This window comes from Aegilops tauschii, chromosome 7 (assembly GCF_002575655.3).
Source record: "Aegilops tauschii subsp. strangulata cultivar AL8/78 chromosome 7, Aet v6.0, whole genome shotgun sequence".
NCBI classification, from domain to species: domain Eukaryota; kingdom Viridiplantae; phylum Streptophyta; class Magnoliopsida; order Poales; family Poaceae; genus Aegilops; species Aegilops tauschii.
In genome coordinates, this window is record NC_053041.3 from 588,068,172 (window position 1) to 588,081,328 (window position 13,157).

General features: G+C 43.9%; 1 protein-coding gene across 1 annotated transcript; it reads left to right on the plus strand.

Moving 5' to 3' along the window:
- The first annotated feature begins 4,375 nt into the window (after window positions 1–4,375).
- LOC109739516 (peroxidase 2) lies at window positions 4,376–6,004 on the plus strand. Its single transcript, XM_020298600.4, has 2 exons — window positions 4,376–4,683; window positions 4,951–6,004. The coding sequence occupies exons 1-2, from the start codon at window positions 4,465–4,467 to the stop codon at window positions 5,767–5,769; spliced, it is 1,038 nt and encodes a 345-aa protein (XP_020154189.1). The 5' UTR covers window positions 4,376–4,464; the 3' UTR covers window positions 5,770–6,004.
- The last annotated feature ends 7,153 nt before the right edge of the window (window positions 6,005–13,157 follow it).

Sequence of the window (13,157 nt, forward strand, 5' to 3'; positions counted from 1 at the left end):
CACCCACCCCAGCTAGTGAGTTGTGCAACTTTAGGGTCCCACTTATCAGCAACTTTTCTCTATGCTCAAGGTCTCATGGATGTGCGGTTTTTTCATCATCGAACAAATCTCTGCTAGTGTGATGTGCAACTTCATTGGTTGCCCTGGCCAACTGCCTAACAGACTATGTGCAATTTCATCTGTTGCACCCATCAATTGAAACTACATATCCACAAGTAGGAAGGGGAAAGAGTTGCACATAGACTACTAGGAAGTTAGCTGAAACAACAAACTAAGTTGCACATACAACCGACGGCGTACTTGGGGCATGGTGTGCCAGCAGGGAAAGACTATATCATCAACGTGTAGGGAGGGGGAGGGTTACACATTGACTACTAGGTAGTTGGCCATGGTAGTAGACTAGTTACACATCACAAAAAGTTGGTGCTATGGCTGCTAGGTTATAATCTCGCAAGAAGTTGGATCATGCAGCTCCAAAATCGGTTTTGAAAAAATTACACCATTGCGGTACTAAAGTTGCAAAATACGTGATCAACAAAATTCCAAAAAAAAACATATAACACCATATAGAGTACTATAGAGTTGTACTCACCAAAGTCAGCATACAAAAAATCATCAAAATATACCCATGCGGGATCTAGTTTCAAATATCTCGCTGCGAGCATTACAATGGTAAAAAACGAATCTGAATTCCGACCCTCAATTTGAAAGATATGGCTTTTGAAATAACTGAAACCCCAAATAAATGAACACTAATACAAGGTATCTCTTGCTCACATGAACATTCTATTAGTTTGTGCATTGTCACGAGTAAAAACAAAATAAGGAATACAAGACTGCATGCATGCATGTATGAGAGCCGGTTGATACACACTTTTTAGAATTAGGGAAATACAGTGGCGCTAGCGTCGATAAGTTGGTTTTTCGGTCTTATCACTATCTTTTAACCAATACGTCTCTGATCGCTAGCTTCTAGTCGGCTACCGGCGATTTGTTTTCTTTCTTTTGGTTTATGCGTTTTTCACTCTTATATTCTATATATAAATTTTTAGTGAAAGACAAAGTTTGACAAAAAAACATTATTCAAAAAACAAGTTCAGGAATTTAAATAAATGTGTTCAGATTCAAAAAAATGTGAACAAATACGGAAATGTTTTAATATGCGGTGAATAATTTTTTAATATGTGATGATTATTTTCTGAATACAAAATAATTTTTTTAATTTACTTTGAACATTTTATAATATAAAGTGATTTTTTATATACGAAGAACTTTTTAAATTATACACACTGAACATTTTCTTAATACGAACTGAACATTTTTTATAGAAGCTTAATCCTTTTTAGTATACAATGAATTTTTTTTATATGTGGTAAACATTTTATAATATACACTAAACTATTTTAAAACACATACTGAACAACTGATCATGTATTAAAAAGAATGTTCGCAGATTAGAATATAATATATATGACTAAAATTTGGTCACACATTCAAAAAATGTTCAAAATTTTAAAAAATGCTCAGGAATTGAAAATTGGTCATAAATTTGAAAAAGTTACAGCTGTTTTTTAAAAAAGTAAAAGAAAAAAGAAAAGGAAAAGAACGAAAAAACAAACTTAAAAACTAAAATACAAATAGAAAAAATAGATAAAAAAGTAGAGAACAAAAAAACGTTTGCAACCATCCCAAAATGGCCAGAGAGGTTCCTAAAACAGAGTCCCAAAACCCCACGGTGCTCTTCCTCACGGCCTCCACGCGCGGTCGCCGGTGCTGCAGCCGCCAATGCTCCTCATGTGTGGACACGGCGGGCTCCCATGGCTCTTCCTCTCACAGCCGAAGCGGGCCGCCGGTGCTCCTCCACGCGTCATGGTGTGCACCTCCTCCTCAAGAAGCCAGCACGAGCTGACGACAACACGGAGAGAAGATGAGTGGGAGGGGGACCGGGAGATTGTGGGGGCTGTGACGACGATGTCACGGGCGGGATATGAGGTCGACCGTGTTGGCGGCGGTACAACAACACTTACCCCCCCCCCCCCCCCCCCCCCCCCTCTCCTTGAGTCTGAGAATGACGAGCATTGTGCGTGGCTGTAGAGAGGAATGGGATAAGGTTGTACTCGCTCCATGTTCATGCTGAGAAAACTTGGAACGAGCGAATGAAACAGATGACGTGGCAGGACCTGTTCACCAAGATTCGTATAAACTATCGGATGGTAAATGGAGAGTTCGCCCGGATGCATAAAAAAGTGATGTCAGATTTGGTTTTTTATAGATCGCGATTTTGAATACTTTCATGTGTTTGGAGCAAATAAAAAATGAAGTTTTTATAAACTGTAGTATTCATGGAACTGTAAACTGTACTTTTTTGCTGTATTTGGAAAAGTGGTCCTGACCTCTTTTTAAAATAAAACAAGAGAAAACTTCGGGGAGAGAGAGAGAGTTGTTCAAGTCGCTATCTAGGTCGAGATAAGAACAGCTGTGATCGTTGCCTTTGATTTTTGATTATATAAAAGTATGGTAAATGAGTTGTAATATATATCCTGATTATTAGGCGTTTCGGTAGATTAGATTGTGTTTCATCGGTCCCTCGGGTCCATCTTCCGGTGACCTGCGACTCCTCCATCGTCTCTCTGCAGCCATACCAAAGGTATAGAGCACACTCGTATGTAGTATGCTAAGTCGGTGTTTACGTGGCTTGTAGCTTAATCTTTATTACATAAATGACACGCATATTTACCATGAAAAAGGAGAGATGTGTTGTGTGCAAGTGGTTGGGAGGCTTGCTCTGGTTTCCGCCTTTTTTTCTTCTTCTCAAAGAAACTAGCTTTCCGCGGTGTATGGTTTGCACGATGAGCTGGATGGCACCTGAGTAAAGTAGTTGTTTAAATAGGCTAAACCTGCCAAAAGAACTATAGTATTCGGAAGAAACCTTCGTGATGTTTCGGTCCACTTAGAACCTGCCATGTCATTACCGTCTACAAGTCTCGATGCAAAATTCACAGAATCAGTATGACAGTTGTGGCTTCAACTACTTGTGCTTCATCACGTCAACGGAAAAACTACGTGCCACGCGCTGTAACAGCCTCTTGTTAAGAGTTTCCTTGTTTCTCAAGAATCTCACATGGAACCGAGAAAGAAAGAAAAATCTGAAGTGAGAGCGTGGATAGGTGGAACTGGAATTAACAGCGAGTGGCTACCACACTCCCCATGATCCATATGTATAACTAACACGGGAAAGTAGGGTTGTGTAGGAAAAAAGAAGGTTAAGTACGTGCTGGCATGTGCGCTTACGGGAACAGCTAGCGAATAATACATGGAAGTTGGGCAAGTTGCGTGTTCCTTGCACAAGCCAGTTCTCTTCAACCCGAATACATTTCTCGTCTTCTAGCTGGAACTGAAATAAAGTAGGGCAAGAAGGCTCTGGTTTCGTCTCTCTTGTCGAAGACTTGTAGGGTGGCGGGCATGTGGTAGGTGCGCACGATCAGCACATATATCCGGCGCATGTGGCAGCTTGTTTATTCCCTCGTGTCCTGTGCCATATCATATGCACGACGAGGTTAGTTGAACGGTGTAAAACAAGTGATTTACGTTGCGTGAGCAGCGAGAACAAACGTGTGGCACAGTGCGGGGATTGTTGATGAGAAGATGGAGGTTGCCGCGTGTGCATGTGTGTTCTTTGTTAAGAGGATAAACGGGATCCTCGCGAGTCAAAGTACCAACATGGGGATCGGTTGGGTAGGAGTAGGACGACGGCCTAGCCGACACTCTCCGTGATTACCTTTTCGACCCCTTTGTTCTTTACGCATGCATGATCGCGACGTTGCAACACTCGCTTGATAGCTTCCGTTCTGGTTCTTAGTAGTAGCCTTGTCTTGTTCATTGGCTGATGATCGATGAAATGTACCGTTTAGATCAATCAATAATATCCGAGGGGTTGGTATATATTCCTATATATCATTTCCACATGCATACAGAACGGAAGGTCCGAACCAGGTCACTGGTGTTTGGATGGTTGTACACCGTGATCGATAATTGGATCCATCATCGATGTGTAGTGGTCAAGTGGTGTTCTGGTGTGTAGTGTACTCATATGTATATATTGTACCTTGGTGTGACCAGATCAGCAATACCCCGTGCAGATAGCATTATTTATATCACCACAGCATCACATTTTCAAAGTCGCTGGTAGTACATGGTTTACCAAAATGAAATAACAATCGTTGGTACATTCCTGTTGGGCTCTCATCATCGGTGGCTCGGTGCTGTACTCAATCATGCATATGAACCGTTCCTCCGAATAAAAATAGGTGCGGAAAACCACGCATCAACCGTTAAAAAACTAGCCGAACCCGCCGTTATATACCCCCGTCGAACCTTGAGCCCAGCATCACATCGTCTCACCAAGCAGCAGCTAGCTAAGCTAAGCCTAGCCAAAGCTTCTCTAGCTTCGGTAGTCCAGGAAACATGAGGCTCGCGGTGGTTCTCCTCTGCGCCCTGGTGGCCGTCCAGGTCGCGCTCCTCGCCGCCCCGGCGGAGGCCGGCGAGCTGGTGGTCGGGTACTACGACAAGAAATGCAGGGGCGTGGAGAACGTCGTCCAGTGGCACGTCAGGAGGGCGCTCAAGACCAACCGCCGCGCCGGTGCCGCCCTCGTCCGCCTCCTCTTCCACGACTGCTTCGTCAGGGTACGTACATGTCGTGCACGGAGCTTATGTGGTCGACATAGGTGTCTATAAAATTGACGTGCGGAGCGCAAATTTAGTTTGCAAGCACGCCAAGTTCCTGGCAAAAATGAACCGAGACAGATTAGCAACGTTCGCCAACTAAACTTGTCATACTCGGCGAACAAAAATGCCGTGAGAAATGTTCATTTTGCCATGACAAAAGATCTGACGTTCACTGGGTAGTTAGGTCCATATTCCATAATATAACGATCATATGCATGCATGCAGGGTTGCGATGCCTCTGTGCTCCTTGACGCGTCCCCCGAGAACCCTCACCCGGAGAAGGAGGCGCCGGTGAACATCGGGCTGGCCGCCTTCGACCTCCTGGAGGAGATCAAGGCGGCCGTCGAGGACAGGTGCCCCGGCGTGGTGTCCTGCTCTGACATCCTCATTTACGCAGCCCGTGACGCGGCCCACGCCCTCAGCAATGGCAACATCCACTTCGACGTCCCTGCCGGGCGCCTCGACGGCCTCGTCTCCTCGGCCGCCGAGGCCCAGGCGGAGCTCCCGGACTCCACCTTCACCGTGCAGCAGCTCATCGACAACTTCGCACGCAAGGACTTCGACGTGGAGGAGCTGGTCATCCTGTCCGGCGCGCACTCCATCGGCGTCGGCCACTGCTCCTCCTTCACCGGCCGCCTCACCGCGCCGCCGGAGCAGATCAACCCGGCCTACCGCAACCTTCTCAACCACAAGTGCCACCAGGGCGCCAACCCGGCCGTCGTCAACAACGTCCGCGATGAGGACTACGAGACGGTGTCCAAGTTCATGCCCGGGTTCACCAGCCGGGTGCGCAAGATCAGCGACTTCCTCGACAACACCTTCTACCACAACAACCTCGCCAGGATCGTCAGCTTCAACTCCGACTGGCAGCTCATGACCCACACCGAGGCCAGGGGCCACGTCCACGAGTACGCCGACAACGCCACGCTCTGGGACGGCGACTTCGCGGAATCCCTGCTCAAGCTCAGCAAGCTGTCCATGCCCGCCGGGAGCAAGGGCGGCATCAGGAAGAAGTGCAGCATCGCCACCCACCCTCTCTACTAAACAAGTCGTATGCATGCATGAACAAGGTCGATCCAATGAAGAAGAGAACCTTTGCCCCTGGCGGTGTGCGGATTTCTTCAATAATCATGTGATTTTTCTGGTTCAATCCATTCTTTTGATTCCCATTGGTTGTGTATTTTATTTATGGCAACATATATGTATCACGGAAATAAAGTTACGGTCTTTCAAATGTATTACAAATGATTTTTTTGGAAATGGAGGTATGCCCCCGGCCTCTGCATCATGAAGATGCATGCAGTCATATTATTAAAAATCCGGAAAGTACCGTCAAAAAGGTCGCTCGCACACGGAGCAGAAAAAAAAATAAACAAAAGGAAAAATACATGCTGACAAGATCAACCGATATGGTAATAAGAAGGATAAGCTTCCTAGATTCCTATCCTATTGTGTGAGCGCCATCCGAACCGGTTGAATATAGCCCAAGCTACCATCTCCCATTGGTTGCACCCAGTAACCAAAGGCTCCCTGGAGTTCATAGGAGTGAGTAAGGACCACGTACGGATCCAAGCTATAGCCCTGAAGATAACCTGCAAGAAAGTTAAATTGTGTTGTCTGTTAAAAATCATATCATTCCTGCAGCTCCATATAGCCCATAATAGTGCACATATACCAATCCGAATACGGGCCGCAGTAATCTGCTCAACTCCAGCTAACCACGTCCCAAACAAAGACACAATATCAACTGGAGGACTAATGTTGAAGGCTATATGAATCATTCTCCAAAGTAACTTGGCAAGTGGGCAATCAAGAAATAAGTGTTGTATTGTTTCATCATGATCACAAAAACAACACCGTGAACTTCCTACCCATCGCCTTTTAATTCAGTTGTCCTTTGTGAGTATCACTTGTTTGTGGACAAACCACATAAAAGTTTTAATACGCAAAGGAACCTTGATCTTCCAAATGTGCAACGACCTTGAAAGTGGGCCAGAATTAATCAAATCCGTATAGAAAGATTTTACCGTGAAAACCCCATTCCTAGTTAACTTCCATTGCGACGCATCCGGTTGATCGGAGAGTTGAACGTCTATCAGTCTCCGAACCAAATGCATCCAGGCGGTCCATCTCTCACCAACTAACACCCGTCTGAACTGGATGTTCAAGGGAATAGTTTCAAATACCGTGCCTACGTAATCCTCCTTACGTTGTACGATATTATATAGGGTGGGGTATTAAATGGCCAAGGGTGTCTCTCCTAACCATGTATCCTCCCAAAATCTTGTTGACATCCCATTGCCCACCAAGAATTTGACCCTATGAAAGTACAAATCCTTTGTTCTCATAAGTCCCTTCCAGAATGGCGAGTCAGTCAGTCGCATGGTAACCTGAGCTTGTGTCTTGGAGTGCAAATACTTATTGCGCAGGATTTGTGACCACATACCCTCCGGCTCATGCTCTAGCCTGTATAACCACTTACTCATAAGACACTTCTTAATTTCTAAGTTCTCAATACCTAGACCTCCTTGGTCTTTAGGTCGGCAAAGGATGTCCCATCTCGCGAGACGGTATTTCCTCTTGGCCTCATCAGACTGCCAAAAGAAACGAGATCTAAAGAAATCAAGTCGCTTTCGAACCCCTTTCGAAATTTCGAAGAATGAGAGTAAGAACATCGGGATACTAGTTAGTACTGAGTTAATCAGAACTAGCTGACCTCCATACGACATGAGCTTGCCCTTCCAGCAGCCAAGTTTTTTTAATTTCGTTCTTCAAGACACCTCCATTCTTTATTGGATAGTTTACGGTGGTGGATCGGAATACCCAAGTAAGGGTAAAGCACCTAATTCACATCCGAACAATTGTCTGTAAGTTTGTTCCTCATCTTTGGCCTTCCCAAAGCAGAACAACTCGCTCTTATGAAAGTTTATTTTTAAGCTAGACAATTGTTCGAAAAGGCACAAGATAAGTTTCATATTACGGGCCTTTGCCAAGTCATGTTCCATGAATAAGATAGTGTCGTCAGCATATTGTAGAACGGAAACTCCTCCATCGACTAGATGAGGAACCAAACCCTCTACATGACCATGCTGCTTGGCCCTGCCAATAATGACGGCCAACATATCTGCCACAATATTGAACAGAAGAGGAGACATGGAATCCCCTTGTCTCAACCCCTTATGCGTCTGAAAATAGTGACCGATATCATCGTTCACCTTGATTCCGACACTACCCTTCTGGACTTGGGTATCCACTTGGTTCCTCCAAGCTTCACTAAAACCCTTCATGCACATTGCCTGCTGCAGGAAAGGCCACTTTACTTTATCGTACGCCTTCTCAAAATCCACTTTGAAGATAACCCCATCCAGTTTCTTCGAGTGGATCTCGTGAAACGTTTCATGCAGCACGACTACCCCTTCCAGTATGTGTCGTCCCAGCATGAACGTTGTCTGGCTAGGTTGGATCACCGAATGGGCAATTTGTGTCAATCTATTAGTTCCAACCTTTGCGAAAATTTTGAAGCTCACATTCAACAGACATATGGGCCGGAATTGCTCGATCCGAACTGCCTCATCTTTCTTAGGTAACAACGTTATCGTACCAAAGTTGAGATGAAACAACTCCAAATGACCATTGAAAAAATAGTGAAATATAGGCATAAGATCATCTTTAATAATATGCCAACATTTCTTATATAATTCAGCTGGAAACCCATCTGGTCCCGGTGCTTTATTCGGCTTCATTTGTGATATTGCCTCAAGAACCTCTTTTTCAGTAAACGGTGCAGAGAGAATATCATTCTCCTATGTCTGTAATTGAGGAATATCCTCAATGACAGATTCATCTACGTCACCGTGCTTGTATTCGGGGGTCCAAAGAGTTGCTTATAATATTTCAAAATATATGCTTTCAGATTTTCGTGTCCCACTATTGTTCCCTCGTCCTGTTCAAGCTTAATGACTTAGTGTGTTTATTTTTTTCAAAATCACCCCTCATATATTAGTCAAATTAAAATGTTCATACAATCGTTCATTACAACATACGCGATGCAGAACGGAACACTATTAAGGACACCATCCGATCTATTATCAAAACTAAACTTTGCAATCTCATGAGCCACCATATTCGCCTGGTGATTGATCATCAAGATCTTGAATTTTTTTAATAATCTTAATAATGTTAAGCTCTTCCATCTTAATATCAACAATTGGGGACCTGCCAAGAGTTTCATTTGCACGATAGGAAACCACAAAAGAGCAACCAGATTCTAAAAACAAAACGGGTCTATTGAGGTATATACCGATATAGAGACCGGCGAGACACGCATGAAATTCTGCTTCATCAGCACAAGCTTCATTAGTGCTCTCACCAAAACTGGCATCAACGTTTATCTTTATGAACTCGGAAGTAGGAGGCTGCCAACCCCTAAATTCCTCATAGAACTATCAATGACCTCAAAACATCCACCCCCCCTTTTACCTTGCTTACTCATATCCAACTGTTTACTGGCATTACACGACATGAATGATGCCCAATAGATCTCCACAAAAATAGCAGCTGAAGAGACAGATCCCTTCCCATTTGAAAAATCAGGTCATTCCTTTGATACCAAGGTCTCCAAAAGATGAATAAGACTTGCTCACGTACATGGGAATTCAGTTGATCCAGCAAAATATGAAGCTCGTCTTGTCCTCAAAATTTTAAAATTTCTTCTCCTGGAATATTCCGTAGGTCCCTCAATGCTATACTTAGTGTTGGGAACGTAGTAATTTCAAAAATTTCCTACGCACACGCAAGATCATGGTGATGCATAGCAACGAGAAGGGAGAGTGTTGTCCATGTACCCTCGTAGACCGAAAGCGGAAGCGTTAGCACAATGCGGTTGATGTAGTCGTACGTCTTCACGATCCGACCGATCAAGTACCGAACGTACGGCACCTCCGAGTTCAGCACACGTTCAGCCCGATGACGTCCCTCGAACTCCGATCCAGCCGAGTGTTGAGGGAGAGTTTCATCAGCACGACGGCGTGGTGACGATGATGATGTTCTACTGACGCAGGGCTTCGCCTAAGCACCGCTACAATATTATCGAGGTGGACTATGGTGGAGGGGGGCACCGCACATGGCTAAAAGATCAAACGATCAATTGTTGTGTCTCCAAGGGGTGCCCCCCTCCCCGTATATAAACGTATATAAAGGAGTGCAGGAGGGGGAGGGCCGTCCCTCTCTATGGCGCGTCCTAGGAGGAGTCCTACTCCCACCGGGAGTAGGATTCCCCCCTTCCAAGTAGTAGGAGTAGGAGTCAAGGAAAGGGGAGAGAGAAGAGAAGGAAGGAGGGGCGCAGCCCCTCCCCTAGGCCAATTCGGACTAGGCCTTGGGGGGGCGCCCAGCCTCTCTTCTCTCTTTTCCCCTAAAGCCCAATAAGGCCCATATACTCCCCGACGAATTCCCGTAACTCTCCGGTACTCCGAAAAATACCCGAATCACTCGGAACCTTTTCGATGTCCGAATATAGTCGTCCAATATATCGATCTTTACATCTCGACCATTTCGAGACTCCTCATCATGTCCCCGGTCTCATCCGGAACTCCGAACTACCTTCGGTACATCAAAACTCATAAACTCATAATATAACCGTCATCGAAACTTTAAGCGTGCGGACCCTACAGGTTCGAGAACTATGTAGACATGACCGAGACACGTCTCCGGTCAATAACCAATAGCGGAACCAGGATGCTCATATTGGCTCCCACATATTCTACGAAGATCTTTATCGGTTAGACCGCATAACAACATACGTTGTTCCCTTTGTCATCGGTATGTTACTTGCCCGAGATTCGATCGTCGGTATCTCAATACCTAGTTCAATCTCGTTACCGGCAAGTCTCTTTACTCGTTCCGTAATACATCATCTCGCAACTAACCCATTAGTCACAATGCTTGCAAGGCTTATAGTGATGTGCATTACCGAGAGGGCCCGGAGATACCTCTCCGACAATCGGAGTGACAAATCCTAATCTCGAAATACGCCAACCCAACAAGTACCTTCGGAGACACCTGTAGAGCACCTTTATAATCACCCAGTTACGTTGTGACGTTTGGTATCACACAAAGTGTTCCTTCGGTAAACGGGAGTTGCATAATCTCATAGTTATAGGAACATGTATAAGTCATGAAGAAAGCAATAGCAACATACTAAACGATCAAGTGCTAAGCTAACGGAATGGGTCAAGTCAATCTCATCATTCTCCTAATGATGTGACCCCGTTAATCAAATGACAACTCATGTCTATGGCTAGGAAACATAATCATCTTTGATCAACGAGCTAGTCAAGTAGAGGCATACTAGTGACACTCTGTTTGTCTATGTACTCACACATGTATTATGTTTCCGGTTAATACAATTCTAGCATGAATAATAAACATTTATCATGAAATAAGGAAATAAATAATAACTTTATTATTGCCTCTAGGGAATATTTCCTTCAGTCTCCCACTTGCACTAGAGTCAACAATCTAGATCACATCGCCATGTGAGTTAACATCAATAGTTCACATCACCATGTGATTAACACCCATAGTTCACATCGTCATGTGACCAACACCCAAAGGGTTTACTAGAGTCAATAATCTAGTTCACATCGCTATGTGATTAACACCCAAAGAGTAGTAAGGTGTGATCATGTTTTGCTTGTGAGAGAAGTTTAGTCAACGGGTCTGCCATATTCAGATCCGTATGTATTTTACAAATTTCTATGTCTACAATGCTCTGCACAGAGCTACTTTAGCTAATTGCTCCCACTTTCAATATGTATCCAGATGAAGACTTAGAGTCATCTGGATCAGTGCGAAAACTTGTATCGACGAAACCCTTTTACGACGAACCTTTTGTCACCTCCATAATCGAGAAACATATACTTATTCCACTAAGGATAATTTTGACCATTGTCCAGTGATCTACTCCTAGATCACTATTGTACTCCCTTGCCAAATCAGTGTAGGGTATACAATAGATCTGGTACATAGCATGGGATACTTTATAGAACCTATGGCTGAGGCATAGGGAATGACTTTCATTCACTTTCTATCTTCTGCCCTGGTCGGGCTTTGAGTCTTACTCAATTTCACACCTTCTAACACAGGCAAGAACTCTTTCTTTGACTATTCCATTTTGAACTACTTCAAAATCTTGTCAAGGTATGTACTCATTGAAAAAACTTATCAAGCGTTTTGATCTATCTCTATAGATCTTGGTGCTCAATATGTAAGCAGCTTCACCGAGGTCTTTCTTTGAAAAACTCCTTTCAAACAATCCTTTATGCTTTGTAGAATAATTCTACATTATTTCCGATCAACAATATGTCATTCACATATACTTATCAGAAATGCTGTAGTGCTCCCACTCACTTTCTAGTAAATATAGGCTTCACCGCAAGTCTTTATAAAACTATATGCTTTGATGAACTTATCAAAGCATATATTCCAACTCCGAGATGCTTGCACCAGTCCATAGATGGATCGCTGGAGCTTGCATATTTTGCTAACACTTTTAGGATCGACAAAACCTTCTGGTTGCATCATATACAACTCTTCTTTAATAGATCCATTAAGGAATGCAGTTTTGTTTATCTATTTGCCAGATTTCATAAAATGCGGCAATTGCTAACATGATTCGGACAGATTTAAGCATAGATATGAGTGAGAAACTCTCATCGTAGTCAACACCTTGAACTTGTCGAAAACCTTTTGCGACAATTCTAGCTTTGTAGATAGTAACACTACTATCAGCGTTCGTCTTCCTCTTGAAGATCCATTTAATCTCAATGGCTCGCTGATCATTGGGCAAGTCAATCAAAGTCCATACTTTGTTCTCATACATGGATCCCATCTCAGATTTCATGGCCTCAAGCCATTTCGCGGAATCTGGGCTCATCATCGCTTCCTCATAGTTCGTCTCTAGGAACACATATAAAACATAGGGAAGCAACAACGCGAGCTATTGATCTACAACATAGATATGCTAATACTACCAGACTAAGTTCATGATAAATTAAAGTTTAATTAATCATATTACTTAAGAACTCCCACTTAGATAGACATCCCTCTAATCATCTAAGTGATCACGTGATCCAAATCAACTAAACCATAACCGATCATCACGTGAAATGGAGTAGTTTTCAACGGTGAACATCACTATGTTGATCATATCTACTATATGATTCACGCTCGACCTTTCGGTCTCAGTGTTCCGAGGCCATATCTGCATATGCTAGGCTCATCAAGTTTAACCTGAGTATTCCGCGTGTGCAAAACTGGCTTGCACCCGTTGTAGATATACGTAGAGCTTATCCCACCCGATCATCACGTGGTGTCTGGGCACGACGAACTTTGGCAACGGTGCATACTCAGGGAGAACACTTTTATCTTGAAAT

Coding starts and splice junctions, on each gene's coding strand:
- LOC109739516 (XM_020298600.4), top strand. CDS start 4,465: ATGAGGCTCGCGGTGGTTCTCCTCTGCGCCCTGGTGGCCGTCCAGGTC. Junction 4,684..4,950: donor TCCACGACTGCTTCGTCAGG/GTACGTACATGT, acceptor GCATGCATGCAG/GGTTGCGATGCCTCTGTGCT.